Source organism: Orcinus orca, chromosome 3 (genome assembly GCF_937001465.1).
Source record: "Orcinus orca chromosome 3, mOrcOrc1.1, whole genome shotgun sequence".
NCBI lineage: Eukaryota > Metazoa > Chordata > Mammalia > Artiodactyla > Delphinidae > Orcinus > Orcinus orca.
The window spans coordinates 65,624,260-65,640,211 of NC_064561.1; the positions used below are offsets into that span (position 1 = coordinate 65,624,260).

Genomic DNA, 15,952 nt, shown 5'->3' on the forward strand with positions numbered 1-15,952 from the left:
CTGTTTTTAATATTCTTTTCCATCATGGTTAATCATAGGCTATTGACTATAGTTCCCTGTGCTATACAGTAGGACCTTGTTGTTTACCCATTCTATATATAATAGCTTACATCTGCTAACCCCAAACTCCCACTCCATCCCTCTCCCAACCCCCGTCCCCTTTGGCAACCACAAGTCTGTTCTCTATGCCTGTGAGTCTGTTTCTGTTTCATAGACAGGTTCATTTGTGTCATATTTCAGATCCCACATATAAGTGATATCATATGGTATTTGTCTTCCTCTTTCTGACTCCACTTAGTATGATAATCTCTAGTTGCGTCCATGTTGCTGCAAATGGCATTATTTCATTCTTTTTTATGGCTGAGTAGTATTCCACTGTATACATGTACCACATCTTTATCCATTCATCTGTCATGGACCTTTAGGTTGTCTCCATGTCTTGGCTACTGTGAACAGGGAGTGCTGGTATCGTCTCTCTTAGCACCACTTCGAGGCTTTCCAATTCGTAGGCAGACTTCCCCAACAAGGAGACAAGAGGGCCGCCAGCAGTCCTCACAGCTTCAAATCCAGAAAGAGAAAGTCTCTCATCACCACAGTCTAAGAAATCCAGGAGTTGGTTCTCAGACTTCATTAGGTCCTGGGCCCATTCCTGGATCAGCCCATTACTTTGGCTGAGTGGATTTGATGATCTCATAGGACTGGCTAGGGTCACAGGTTCACCACTGGATCCAGGGTAGGTTGGTGTCAGTCTACCCAAAATCCTGGGACCTGAGAGTAAGGGAAGGGTGGCTCCCCAGAGAAAAACTGAGGTGCTGTTAGCAGAAGAAGGGGTACTGGCTGCCAAACAGGCAAAAAACAGCTACTCCCCTTGGGGTGGAAAAGATGAAGAGCATTTGAGCCTGAGAGAACCCCGGGGGGCACAAGTGGGAGACAGCACCTTGCACTTGGGTGTGGACAGAGTAGGTGCCCAATAAATATTGATAAATGAATGAATGAATGTTGCTTCAGACTGTTGTAGGATAATGAAGAGTGGGGGCCTCTGGGGCATAGGATACATAAAGGAACATTGGAGAAAAGCTGCTGGGGCCATACTGAGAAGCACCCTGTGTGCCATGCTGCTGTTTTTCAGGCCATGAGAGCTTCTGAAGGGTTTCCGATCAGGGCTGTACCATGGTCAAAATTGGAGGAAATAAACCTTGAAAATTTTGAAGTGCTATACGAAGTGAGAGCATTATGTTCTGTGGGCCAGGAGTGCCCTGCTTGCCTGTGAAGGTTTTCCTGTGAGCTGTGGAATCCCTTTATCTGAAAGTCCTTGAGACAAGAAAACTGTGAGCACGTCATGGGGAAGGGTCGCAGCAGGCTATCCGAGCCTGATTAGATACACCTGCACCCTTTCAGGGCCTCCAAGTATGCAGTCCCACCCAGATGAAGGTGAAGGTCTGAACTCCAAGACACTGGAGTTTCTCAGACTCACGTTTGTGGGATGGTCGAACAGGTCTGGGTGTGGCCCTCAGGGTGTGCGAACATCTGTCTTAACCAAGGAGCACTTGACGCCATGCAATCCCATGTCGTGATTAGGCGTGATTTATGGGCATTCTCTATCACAACTGACTGGGGGTCCTTGACGAGAATTCCAGGATGAAATGTCTCAACACTAATGTACCCCCGGGATGACCCAAATCGTCAAGAGACGACTTGTATCAACTGGGGTTGGAAGCGTATGGGCAGAGGGCTCCGAACGACACGATTCCTCCCTATTCTTATGAGCAGTCATGGCTGCTTCTGGTCCAGAATGGAGAACAAATGTCAGAATTATTAAAAAAAAAAAAAAAAAAAAGCTGTGCTTGCTGAGTTGAGGCATCAAGGCTCCTCTTTTGCTGAACTCATTCCAGGAGTGATTACACTGGAGCAGTGCTTGCCCATTTTATATTGCAGTGAATATTTCAGATCTTCTGCCTGCTTTCTGAAGCAACTTTTCTAAGAGGTGCACTACGAAAATCTCAACAAATAAATACTCAACATAAAGTATGAGGTCTCTCAAATAAAGAGAAGTAGCAGACAGAGTTCATGCTACGAAGTCATTTGAGGATGGCGGGGAGGGCACGGCACTTACCATGCTTCCCTGATATGACAAATTCACCTGCTGTGACCTGGATACCTTGTCCCAGGATGAAGCCCTGGCACTGTGGATTTCACTAGGTCCCGGGCCTGTTCCTGAACCAACCAATCACTTTGGTTGGGTGGATGTGATGATCTCATAGCCCCAACCAGGGTCACAGGTTCACCACTGAATCAAGGATGGATGCCAGCCCACCCAACCCCATGGAACCTGAGGGTGGGGCTAACCAAAGAAAAACTGAGGTGCTGTTAGCAGAAGAAGGGGTACTGGCTGCCAAACAGGCAAAAACAACAAGGATTCCCTCCTCCCACCAAAGGGTGAGGGAAGTGAAGGACATTTGAGGGCTGGAGCTCCAGAAACCTTCCCCAGAGTTGGGACAGTGTGGGAGTTAAGAGCATCTGCCCACTGGGGTTGAATTTCTGCTCTGTTACTCATTAGCTCAGTGACTTTGAACAGGTTACCCAACCTAATATTTGGCTTCCTCCTCTCCAGGATAGGGTACCAACAGAACCTATTTCATAGGATTGATCTGAGGATTAAATGAGACGATGCACGTAAGGCAATTAGTATAACGGAAGTGCTCCATAAATGAAACTGACTAGGTCACTGTCATCTTGACATGCAACAGTTCAACCCCACTCCCCGGGGGAGACCTGGGTGAGAGCCTCACTCTGTAAGCAGACCGTAGTGGAAGTCAGATGTTTTCTGTGTCCTAAAAGCACCCACCCACCGTCTGCTTTGAGTTCTCATGCTCTTTCCTCAAGCTCTGAATTTTTAAGATCTCATGAAGTTCAAGAGGGGGGTTAAAATGCCAAAATTCTCTATTTTGGAGCATTAATAGATCACGCTAGAAACACTGGCTCTCCCACAAGAAGACACATGCTTGTGGGATTTCTCTGGCAGTCCCATAACAGCCTGAAGGTCTGTCGTCGTCAGCTGGATTGGGGTGGGGAAAGGGACCGTTTTCAAATTGTTATATTTTTAAAAATTTGTACATCATACATTGCCAGCCAGAAAAACATGGCTGAGCCCTCTGCAGGGACTGCCTCCTTGCTGTGTCCTCAAGGATGCTGGGACTGGCCAAAGATTGCAGCTGGAGTCCCTGGGGCTGCCCAGAGAACCAGGAGCGTCTGCACAGAGCTCCAGAAGCAGGGAGCTTTTCTCCCAAGATGAGGGAGCAAAGGGCTCCTTGGAGAAAAGAAAGTTTTTAATCAAAAAACTGCCTGCTCTTACTCCAGCCGCTGTAAAACCAAGCTGTTTGTCAGAAATTGTACTTTCTGAAGGGCTCACTACTGCAAAGGCCGTAAGGAGGTGGTTGATATAGTTCCAAGGAGGGAGGAGGCTGATGTGGGGGACTGAAGAACCAAGTCAAAAATGGAAGGAAAAACTTCCATCCAATTAAAAAAGTTTACGCATTTATGTAAAATCACGTGTGCATATCTATAAAGAAAATTTAAAAAGCAACCGTAAGAGCATATGGGCTCTAGAAGCAGACAGACCTATGTTGGAATTTCAGCTTCACCACTTCGTAGCTTGTGTGACCTCCCTGATCCTCAGTTTCCTCATCTATGAAATTATAGTATTCCCTTCACGTGTTTTGAGGATTCAGTGAGTTAAGGCATGTATAGTAGTGTCTGGTACCCAGTAAGATAGTGATAAATGCTAGCTGATATTGTCATTTATTGAGAGAAGACAGAAGGCTAAAGACTAAGGGAGTAGGGGTACAATTCTCAGAAAGACCTTATCTGCTCATGTTCCAATCATAGTGAACTCACCTCTCTTTCTTTCTTTCTCTTTCTCTCTTTCCCCTTCATGCCTCAGTCCTTGCTGTCCTTGTGCTTTCTCTCCATTTTTCAAGATCTCCAATGTCACTTCTTTGTGAAGCTTTCTCTGGTACCTGCCTCCCAAAGAGAAAGGATCAATCTTCCCTGGAGCCCGGGACTACCCACCACACACAGAAAGTGTAGCAAATTGCACATGGTAAACTCTGGTTCTTGTAGACCTGCCATCACCGAGGCCAACTGTGAGTTCCCTGGGGACAGAGATCATGTCATATACTTCCTGGTTTAAACAGCTCCTGGCACACAAGAGGTCATCACGAAGTGTTTGCTGAATGGAAGCATGAAAATAGAGGGTGACTGCTCTAAAAAGATGGTTCCACTCTAAGGAAAAATAGAAAGGAAATGGACGGAAGCTGCATCCTGGGAAACTTCAGTTAGACACAAAGAATTCCCTTGGTGAGAGTGTTAGATACCAGACCAAGTTCCCATGGGACAGTGTGGCATTTCCTTTAAGGGTCTTGAAAAAGGAATACTTCTTGTGGGTGATTCTGATGTGGGTTTGCTTGAAGGCAGGTCTCCAGCCTGGTTTGAAGTTCATAAAACCACCCATAAGTAATTTAGATGACAGAGAAGGGTCTGGGCTCTTGGTCAGCTGGCCACCCAGATGGTTTCTTGCACCAAGTGCTAGCAAGGAGGCTGGGTAAGAATGTGGCTGTGTGTGTCTGAACAGAGACTGGGAAGTCTCTCCCACAAGCCTGAATCCCGGGACGCAAGTGAAGAGAGTAGCTTGCCAAAGACCACAACATTGTCACTGTGTGTTCAAGCACCCACGTCTAATGATCCCATTTCTTTCTTTCAACCGGAAGTGCAGAGGAAGACAGGAAGGAAGGACTGGAGTCCAGAGCAGTGGCCTCCCACCTCCTGTCACATGGTCAGCCCCCCAGGGGCCATCTGGCCCCTGCCACATGCCAGGCCCTGTCCTGATGGAGGTATTAAGAGGGCGACATAAAATGTCAAACATTTGATGACAAATAATGAGTTAATTATAGGTAGAAAGTACTATGAAAGGGCAAAATGGTATGATCAGGAGAAAAGGTGGAAAAAGAAAGATGGTTCCCCTTCACTGTCATTCCTCCATCTAACACAGGCAAGGCAAGCATTACTCTCCCACATCTCTTTCACAGATAAAGGTTCAGAAAAGGCAGAGAATCATTTAATAATTAAAAAAAAAGTCTTTCCAATAATCCACACCCCTAAATGCAAAAAGGACATACAGCCACTGTGTCAAGAGGAACCTTTTAGTTTTAGGGTACACACAAGACCAAGAGGTCACCAAATGTGATTTGGTGCCTAGAGAAAGGACCTGTGAATTCAAGTCTTGACTAAATTTGCTGGTTGGTCTTGGGAAGGCATATCGGCTACCTGGGTTTTAGCAAACAGAGCCTGGGGCAGGCCTCCTGGGGTCAATGTCACAATACACAGTGTGACAGGAGTTGCCAAGTGCTGTGGGGATACAGTGAGTCAAGGCTTTGATCATTTCAGCCGAAAACCATCCCGCTCTGGTCCCCACTGGCTGATACCGGCCAGGTAACGCAGGGTGGTGGTTGTGAAGGATGCAGCCTGGCTGGGTACCGCTGCAGTCTCTCCCATGCGCTGAGCCTCACCGACCCCGAGCAGGAACCACGTTGGTTAGAGGCTCCCTTGGCTGCTGTGCAGGCTGAACTCAGGCAGTCCTGACTAGCCCAGCACAGTTAATTAGCCGCAGCTTAGCACAGTGCTATTAAAAGCAGGGCGAGCCAAAGACACTGTCACATCTGGGTAAGAGAGACATGTGGTGTCCGAGCAGAGGTTGAGAAAGAATTGAGAAAAGAAGGAATGAAAACCCTGATTTAATTCCCCAAAGAGCAAATGTGTTTGAGGTCTGAGAAAATCTTTCATTTACGTGATTTCAAGTATCAATCAAGTCCACGTCTAACCAAGGTGCTCTTAGGACCAATCATGCGGCCGGAGCTAATAAGCGAAAAACACCAAGCCAACCACATGATGTGACACAAGTTGAGCTCTGCTCTGGCTGCTAAAAGCAACAAGAAAATGAAAACCTTTCCCATTAGAAAAACCGTAAGAGTAGAAGTGATGGGGGAGTGATGGGAGTCTGGTGGAAAGGGCAAGGACATAGATAAGATACAAATCCGTACATACATTTCATTCTCCACACGATGGGCATCAGTTATACATGTGTGCCACTCAGGAGGTCTCACCTAGGTACCCTATGACCCCACACATCTATGATGCTTCAGATGCTGGGACAATTTTCCAGCACAGGGTGTAAGCTCGGTGAAGGCAGAGGTGCTGTGAATCCGTGCTGTTCATAGGGGTAAACAGCCCTTTTATTAAGTGGCAAATGAGGACAGTATAAACAGTTCACATGTGACCCACATATTCAAATAGTCATCCCTCAGAACGAGGCACCAGGGGATACTCACTCGCCTTCTGCTTGCCCAGGGCAAGCTTCTGGAGCCAGAAGCCTTGCCCTCCATCCCCAGAGTCCAGGCTCCCCTGCCCTCTCCTTCTGGCTCCTCTGTTCTCACAGCAGAAGCTGGGAGTGAATTGTAAACCTGGGTCCCAGGCTGCAACTCAGGATGTACCTGGAGGGGATATGATGAATGAGACAACTCAATAACATGAGCTGGCCTGGGACAGCATGTTACAAGTGACTGATTTACAACCCTGGGGGACACGCCCAGCTGTGTGGTGGGACTGTCTGTATTTTGGCTCTTTATTCCATCCTGTGTTAATGAAGTTCCAGAAAATGGTTGACTTGACGATCAAATTTAGGGAGAATAAAATATGTATTGTAGGAGATAAAGTCAGAAACATTCATTGGAATGTGACTCTTTGGGGCTTAACTGTTTAACATGCATGACAGCTTCCCCTCAAGTTCACGAGCAGTTGACCTCTCCCTAAAGGAAATCAGAGCTCCCCAGAGCACATCAGAAATCAGCACTGTGGTTGTCACCAGTGACCTCAGGAGCCCAGACTTGTGATCTTTGATCATGGTCTTTGCTTATTTGAAAAAAATATTAAAATATGCATCCTGTCAAAACTTTATCAGAAACTCAAGAAACAAACATACCACCAAATGGAAAAGTCATTTAATTCAAAAATCATACTTCCACTAGTTTCACAGGGATTGTCACATAAACCAACCGAAAGCAAGAAAGCCAAGTTTCAGAGGCCACCCAACAGAAACTGTATTTTCTTTACAGATATGCTTAGTGACACAAAAGCACATTTTTTTTTCTTTTTCAAGCCTGAACATGGCAACACTGTTTTATGAATAACAGGGAAAAAGTTCTATTCTAGTCACAAGTTACTTTTTAATTACGAAATAGGATTCTACACACACCAGTCGATATTCAATACTGAATCGAAGTTTAAAACAGTGCATTTATGTTTTTCAAAAAAAAAACCTTAAAGTGCCATTTTTAAGTAGTTTATTGATATTACATCACACAGCACTTTATAATACACTCAAAGGCAGCCTAAGTTGTGAATTAAACATGCAAATATTTTCTTCTCCAAAATATGGACAAAATGTCTTTTAGAGTGCTTGTGAACACTAGCCTACTATGAACCCCTAATTGTTTATGAGTTTGATCTTTTTTTTCAACATGACTCTTAATAAGTTAATAAGGAATAGAGCTATAGATAGTAATCATCTGATAAATACGAACAGAGTTTTCAAATGGCACTTAAGTTACATCTTTGCTCATTCTGATAATCAATAGCTTCTCTTGGTTCTCTGATTCTCCAACTTCAAATCTTAAAGGCTGTCAAGGCTCAGCAACCGCCAGCTTAGGCGGGTTTTTCTAGAAGACAGTCTGTATCTTTACATATGTAAATGTGAGCTGTACACATACATACACAAACACACACTAATACGTATACACTTAAGAATCATCAGATGAACCTCTTTTCACAGGTTCAAGGTTGACCCTGGCATCTGGATACCCAAGGAAGCTGCGTGTAGGGTCTGTTTGGACAATCTGGTAGAAATGGTAGATGTAGAAATGATTGATGTCAAATGTCTTGGCCTCTCCAGGTAATTCTGACACTTTATCACTCCTCTTGGTTCTCGCTGACTACACTAAATGGAATTTTGATGTAATAGTAATTCCCATACTTACACGGGTCCAGGACTGTGCTACGCCTTTGCTCTCTAAGGCATTCTGCCTTGAAAAATGTTTTCATCTTGTAGTGTCCTGTAAAACTTCTGTAAAAAAATTAGCTGTAAACTTTTTATGTGATAGATTTTCCCCCCTATTAAGAACTATATTTATCCCTCTTTTAAAAAATCCAAAGTTCTTCAGGATGGTTTGCCTTTCTCTTTCTGCTCTTAGCATTACTTTATACCCAATCCTTTTTCTCCTAAGAATACAAGTGCTTCCATTAGGAGATCACATTTTAGCCAGGGCTGGCTCTGAATGACGTCTGAATTCTCTATATGGCCTCTCCCTGTGCTTTGGGAAGCTCTTTAGTTAGACAAGTACTGTAGGTGGTGAAAGGAAACAAGCTAATTATGACTTGGTGGAGTCTGGTCTCAGGCATGCTGTAGGTTTGTGCAAGGTCCATTATTCTATGGCTGTTGTCATTTGGAGGTTACATTTAAAGAAAAGTGGTTCAGCACCCAGCACACCAGCCTGGCTGCCAAACACATCTGAGCATGATAAGATACATTTTTTAAACGCCGACACAGGGTGTGTGAGAGGACACCCAGTTGACTTGAAAGAGATGTGGGGCAGGGCTGTCTAGGTAAATGATTACTGTCAAGTTTGCCAGTCATGACAGATTAACTCCCTAGACAGTATAGCCAGGACATTCCTTTTAAAGTCAGGTAGCTAAGTGGCTGTTTAGTTTCTTCAGGGCTGGCTACCTACTTGGGTAACACGGTTGCTCATAAAACATTCGATGCTAGGGCGAACTGTGAGTGCCATGATGGCCACTGCTGTACCTGGGAGTCCTGGGTCTATAAAAATGGATGGTCCAGACTTGCTTCTTCTGGAAACAGAAGCCAGAGGATGAAAGGTGCCAGTAGACAGTCATGAGTAGTTGATCATGTTATGTTCAGTCGATTATTTCTGTCTCCCCACTCCACAATCATGGATGTTTTTAGAGTCTATACAGTCAAGACAGAGCTTTTGGTGCCACAGCGGTTGCTGTTTTCAAGAGACACAAACTCTGATGGTAGAAGGACTTCCCTGTGAGCTACAGGTATGACACACATAACTGCAGAGTCCTGGCAAACAGTGAAATCACCTTGTCACTAGCATGACTCTGTGTTGCTAATGCCGGTTGGCCAATACCTGATTGTTCATTTAATCTCCTTCTCTTTGCCTTTCTATCCAAAAAGCACTCAGCAAGAGGACATGAACTAGAATTATGCTGAAGAAACAAACAAACAAACCCCAGTTTGGTGTGACAGAAGAAAACACACATTGGCTGTAGAAATACTAAAACACTAAGCTAAAAACTGGCTCCAGTCCTAGGATACAAAGGCCAGCAGTGCTATGCAGGGTCCATCCCTCTATGTCCAGATTTGAAAACAGAAGAGAATATCATCAGTCTTGAGCAAGTCAGGACTTTACTTGCCTGGGCGGTGGGGGAAGAACGTGAAACTAGTTGTCTTCTCAAGGCATGGCATTCTGTAACTACAGAACTCTGCTGAGTACCTGGAGGAGGTGGGAGAGACTGATCTTGATGCCCCCAAAAGACTCAGGCTATGTCTGCCTACCTGATCCCAGGGCCTTCCAAAAGCAACACGAGGCTCCTGGGAAAGCTCAGGGATTTTGCTCAATAGTATTCCACTCTGATACCCTAATGTGCCCTAAGATTCCCTATTCCAGAAGACAGAGTTAGAGGTGGGGAGCAAAGACAGTGGAGGGTAAAACCTATTTTCAGCCTTCAAGTTCCTTCTTATTTGTCGGCTCATATCCTGAACAGTGTCTCCAGTTCTGTAGATGATGGGAGGGAGGGGAGCCTGGCCAGGGCAAGGAAGCAGAGCAGCCATCTGTCAGGGCCCAGCACGGCCCAGAGAAGCTGGGAAGGGGTCTACCTAAAATTCCCATTGGCAGTAGCTCCATTTCCCTCGCCTTTGGATCAGAGGCGAATGAGGAGGGAGGCACATGCTTCCAAGTGGTCAAGCTGGGGCCAAGTGTCGGCAGGTAAGCTTCAGAGGAACTTCCAAATCCAGGGCCTGGGACTTGCGGCCGTCCCCACGTTAGCTCTAGTCAAGGTTCCAATGGGGCAGGTGGTGATTTCAAATGTCCAATGTGTTAAAAGCATTACGTTGCACTCTTTCTATTTGGAAAGCACAGTGGTATAGAGTGTGCTTGTCCCTCTAGCCCCTTTGAACAGGTCCCCAAGCTGTTCAAAGTCCGCAGGGAGTAGGTATAGCCTGCTCATATAGCCTGCTCATATGTGCCCTTTCTTCTTGGGTTTTCAATGATAGCTTTCCTGAGTCCCATCTCGGTCTTCTCCAGTCTTAATTCTTGTTCCCTGATTCGGTGGTGGTGTCTCGCTCACTGCTGGGTGAGCTCCTGGGTAATAGCTGTGTCATCCTTGAGCTGATGGAATGAATCACAATGACAAACTCCTATTAACTTTAAGGTCATCTAGAAAGCTATAACAGCACAATCTCCACCCCTCTTTGGAGGTTTTTCTTTGTCTTATTTTGGAGCTATCGGGAATCTGAGATGAATAAACATGTTTAGGGAAAGGGGAAGAAGCAGCATGTCAAGAACGAAAGATCCTAAGAAGCCAGGTTTTCTTGGAACTTAGACACACACATTTGCAAACTAGCTTGGACTCCTTTATAAAGCCTTAGAAGACGTGCGGAAGAGTGAGATACAAGGAGCGTGCAATTATCCCGTCTTCTGTCCTGGTACCTCGGGGTATCAAGAAATACACCTGAGAAGAAAAATGAAACAAAAAAAAATCTAACCCCTGGCCTCACCTGTTTAAATCCTGAGCTTCATCTTACTACTGGGTAGGAGTTCTCAGAAAAGTTCATTGCCTGAAGATGCTCCTTCCATCTCCAAATCCAAAGCCCAAGAAATGCTCAAAAAAACCACATCTGGATAAAGAAGACTGAACACCATTAACGTGTCACGCCCACCAACAAGAGCCAGCAGAGTGTGTAGAAATATCTTCTCCTTCCTCAAGGCCAGAGAAGGGATGATCTTGACTCTCTTCGACCTTGTGTCCCCTCTCTCCCTCGTATACACACCTGTTCAGCAATCAAAGCTTAAATGTGTGAAGCAACTAGCTTATAGAATATCAAATATAAAACTTTGCCATATAGTATTTCAAATCACTCTATTTACACGTTTATCTTTTCAAAAAAAAAAAGTAAAAGATACAGTAATTCAACACAATTCAAGTTTTTCTTTTCCTCTTTAAAGTTCCCTCAAGAGGAATTCCAGAAGCAGGACACACTCTGGAACAACGCCACCATCCCGAGGGGCTCCTGTCCTGGAGAGCTTGACAGTCCCTCACTTCGGAGTTTGTCTGCCCAGAATCACTCTTGCAAGGACATTCAAGTGTGGAAATACCGGGACTCTCTTCTTTGGAAAGCCAAGTGAATTTGAAATATCCAGGCCAAACTTCCCCACCCAAGGCAGTCTTCCACATGCCCCAGCCCCTTCTGGACCAGGAAATTCTCTTTCTCAGAAGGTACCCATCCCACCTTCCATGCCCCAACCTTCTGGCGTCCTCCTGAATCACAATGGCTTATGCTATTAGTCTCATGCCTCAAAAGCCTGAGAAACAATTCCCTTTTTCTGAGTGGCAGTGAACATGTATGTCCTTTTAAACTAGAGGCCATGGGGTTAGTCCAGGAATCATGCCTGAAAGCTGCCAGGGCACCAGTGCTGAGCAGCCCAGGGCACTGCCAGGGGGCTCGTCAGTGAAGGGCTACAGGCAGGCAAGGACAGGGGAAGGGACAGGTGAACGGGAGGAGTGAGTCAGAGGGAGGGTATTCCCCTTCGGGAGGCAGCACGTTGCCCTCTAGAAAGCAGACACTAGTTGCATGGAAGAACAGAAATATTAAGCCTGTATGTAATTTAATCTCAAGAGGTTACTAGAGTTTGTTCCAAATATATCCTGGTGCTGCTGAAATTCATCAGAAAGGGAGCAGTTCCCAGCTGCTATTCTATCTGCCCCCAAGTAGACCTTGATCTTCGGCTTCAGGTTGTTGGAAAACCATTCAAAAAACGGCCAAAAAGCAGGGAGAAAAAAATACGTCACGCAAAGAGTGTGTTATTTTTTGGTTTGGTTTTAGAGTAGGTTGGGTTGCCGTGGTTACGAGGCAATGGCAGCCTTCGGTGGCAGAGAAGTTCCTAGCTTGGGATATTATGTTCCTAGCTTGGGAAGGGGGCCATGGGGGGGGGGGTGTGCTCCCCTGCATGAGAGGACTGGACAGAATTCTGCCGATGCTGGGACAGTGGCTGCTTGAGAGATGGTGAGAGACTGGATCTTATGTAAACAGCGCCATAACCCTTCTCCATCCTGCATGCAAACAAACAGACCCAGCCGCCTATAGCACGGCAGGTCTCAAGTATTTAGAGGTGGGGTAGAGAGAGTGTCTACTGTAAACAATAGCTGTGGATCCAGACTGGATCTCAGGCCACTGCCCAGCCCTGTCAGAGCCAGCTATACTGCAACCTCCTGGGGACTGCTTACATCTCACTTACTTCCTTTATCAGAAGGTTGGGGTTTGGATGACTACTGAAACAAAATGAGCACCCCACGTAGGGTGCTAAATGAGAGAAATGGCTTTGTAAGCCTTTCTTGTTATCAAAATCAAACGGCCTCCTCCGCTGATTTACTTCTGTTTCTTGCAGTGTCACCGCACGTCAGCTGAGATTATCATGGGGATGGGTGACACCAGAGTTCACAGAAACATTCGTGTTGACAGGTAGCAGCAGAGTCAGTCACCCTGCACTTCTCAGCGGCGAAGAGCAATGGCCCACAACAATGGAATCAGCCGTTGTCACGGACACCATGAAAAGCTCAGCAGTTCTGCCAGGGCCCATGGTTAGAGGAACTCCACGTAGTTCTCGGGGATGAGGCCCGTCTTTCCATTCAGAGTCCCCTCCAACCAGCCAGGCTCCTGAGATGGATGCACTGTACAGGAAGCGGGGAGAGAGTGACAAGAAATGACGTTACAGATAGGGTAGGAGGTGGATGCATACTGTGTATGTGTGAAGGAAGTTTAGAGATTGGTGCAGTCGCTCGTTAAGTTACATAATTCTCAGATTTGTTTAAACCAGAGTTTCTCAACCCACTGGGGGACCTGGTGAAGGTCATTCTGAACTTTCTCCATAATTAAAAGGGGAAGAGACACAGGCATTCAAAATTCTGCATACAATTTTAGGCGTTTCATGGACTTTCTGAAGTTCCTGGTTTAAACTATAAAGAAGTAACAGACTTCTGCATTTTAGGTTAGAGGTCACAGTTATGATATTCTACCTCTATATTTACCTAAGTATCCATCCATCCATCCCTGTACTCATTTACTTACCCAGTGTTGACTATGTACCAGATAAAGTACCTATGGAGGACTGCTAAGAACTAGTCCCTAAAGATATGTAGCTCCTAATCATGCATTGTACTTCCCTCCGAATCCATACCCTCTGCTTCTAATTTCCTTGCAAATTCCCTCTGCAATTTTTTTTTTTTTTTGTACTTTATAGTCTTCAAATAGCCCTCTGGTGGTTCCAACCATACCCTTCTTTAGCTTTCTTTCCTGTTCTCTGGAGTTTTCCTCCTTCCTATACACAAGTCTGAAAGCTGTCTTCTCCCTCTCTCTATTGCAATTTAAAAAACTTCTACCCTTTTGATTTTTCCACATCCAAAGAATATATACCCAATGTTCTGTGATGTCACAAGCCATCTCCATGGAAACTACTGTGATACTGTAAAAATTATATACAATCCAGCTGAGTCTGCAAAGCAGCCAACAGCAGGAAGGAAGAGAGAAGGAATCCTGGACTTGGAGAGGAGGGCTGTTCATGTTTTTTGAACTGGGAATATACAAATCACTCTTGGGCGAGGCAGGACATTTGTTCTTACTGTTTTAGGAAAACTCCAATCCTCTGAGATTGTTTGGAGAGAATGAATTTTCCTGTATTCCCTTCCTAGGCCAATTAAGTGACTTCCTGCGCTTGTTTTAGAAAAGCATTTCCGCCCACAACACTACTATAAAACTCTAGTTTCAGTTTGTAGGGAAATAAGAAAGAACAGAGACCAAAGGAAGTAAATGGAGAAGCAACAGAAGGACACACACTGAGGCTCATAGAAGATCATGGTCAACCTTGGCTAGATCTTGAAGGCTTCTTTAGGAAAAGACAAGGTCAATCATCTATGAGGTGGCCTCCAACATGTTTCCCTGATTTCATATCTCTAGGCCTCAGGAATAAACCCAAGTAGCGAGGGTACTTCGGATTCATGACACCACACAAGGAGGAGTCTGGGGGACAAGTGCCGTGGAAGAAAGAACACAACACAACTGAAAAGCAACCTGGTCTCTCCGATGACCAAGATCTCCCAGCCTACCGCTAAAATGCTAGTACCCAAACACCCCTGCCTTCTGCCCATCCATCCAGCTCATATTGCCAAGATCACTTCAGTTTCTTCAACCTATCAAGTGATAATAAAACTCTCTCCCCCTCAGTGCGTTCTTGTGAGGGTTCAGGAACCAATATGAAGAAAGCACAGGAAATACTCAGTACAGATGAGTCAGTAGGAGACCCTGTGTCATTTGATCAGCCATTCAGAATGGTCAGCAGGATCCTCCTGGTAAAAACCAAGTAAGGACCTGGTCTCCACAACCACCTAAACTTGGGGAAATCTCAGATGTTCAGAACCAAAACCAAACAAATCAAACTCACTCCCCAAAACAAAAGACCTAGAAAGAAGAAACCAACCAAACACACAAAACGAAAAACAACAAAAAAAGACAAACCCTCCGTCCCCATCTGACAGCAAAGCTCCTAGTTGAGTTGTTGTTCTACCGGATGCACTGAGTCCATCTCTCTCAGACTTTCTCCCTTCCTGGCCAGCTGTTCAAACACAGCTCAGGTGCAGAGGTGGTAATGTCTGTAAGCATTAGAAATGGAATTTGCAGAATAAGGGGAGAATCAGAGGGGACAGAGGAGGCCCTCTAAACTAGAGAACAAGAGCTATGTCATGGGGGACGACAAGGGACAGTGCAGCCTTCGGGTCAGATTGCTGACTCAGAGTCAGCAAGTCAGGCTTTAGTAAGGGATGGTACCAGACCAGGTGCAACAGAACCACCTGGATGCTTATTAAAACTGCAGATTCCTAGGCCCCAGCACACATCAGTTACAGCAGAATCTCTGGGAGTGGGGCTCAGGGATCTGCATTTTAACTCATTCACATAAAGTTAAGTTATAACTCTTCTGTGCCAAAATGCCTCTGTAATGAGGGTGATAATAAGAATTAACTAATGGAGGACAGAGGCAGCCCCAGATGCCTCTGGCTTTCTGTTGTCTTTTGTTGCCCTTCCCCACACTTGAAGGCTTAGCTGAAGTCCTACCTCCTCCATAAATATCCTCATGGAACCCCATCTACCTGCTCCCTCCCTTCCCCTGGCTCCTGGAACGCTCATAGTTCATTCCACATATTATTCATAGGTCCTTTTTTTTTTTAAAGAAGATGTTGGGGCTAGGAGTTTATTAATTAATTAATTTATTTTTGCTGTGTTGCGTCTTCGTTTCTGTGCGAGGGCTTTCTCTAGTTGCGGCAAGCAGGGGCCACTCTTCATCGAGGTGCGCGGGCCTCTCACTATGGCGGCCTCTCTTGTTGCGGAGCACAGGTTCCAGAGGTGCAGGCTCAGTAGTTGTGGCTCACGGGCCTAGTTGCTCCGCGCCATGTGGGATCCTCCCAGACCAGGGCTCGAACCCGTGTCCCCTGCACTAGCAGGCAGATTCTCAACCACTGCGCCACCAGGGAAGACCCATAGGTCCTTTTA

General features: G+C 45.6%; 1 protein-coding gene across 6 annotated transcripts in view; it reads right to left on the minus strand.

Moving 5' to 3' along the window:
- Nucleotides 1-7,036: 7,036 nt before the first annotated feature.
- ARHGAP26 (Rho GTPase activating protein 26) overlaps nucleotides 7,037-15,952 on the minus strand; it is a 488,078-nt gene continuing 479,162 nt past the window's right edge. For 5 of the 6 annotated variants that reach the window (XM_033406543.2, XM_033406546.2, XM_049708042.1 and 2 more), the window contains one exon: nucleotides 7,037-13,083. In XM_033406543.2, the coding sequence (XP_033262434.1) occupies nucleotides 12,995-13,083 (89 nt within the window). In that variant the 3' untranslated portion in view covers nucleotides 7,037-12,994. The remainder of the gene's footprint in view (nucleotides 13,084-15,952) is intronic. The other variant, XR_004477116.2, reaches the window with a different exon arrangement.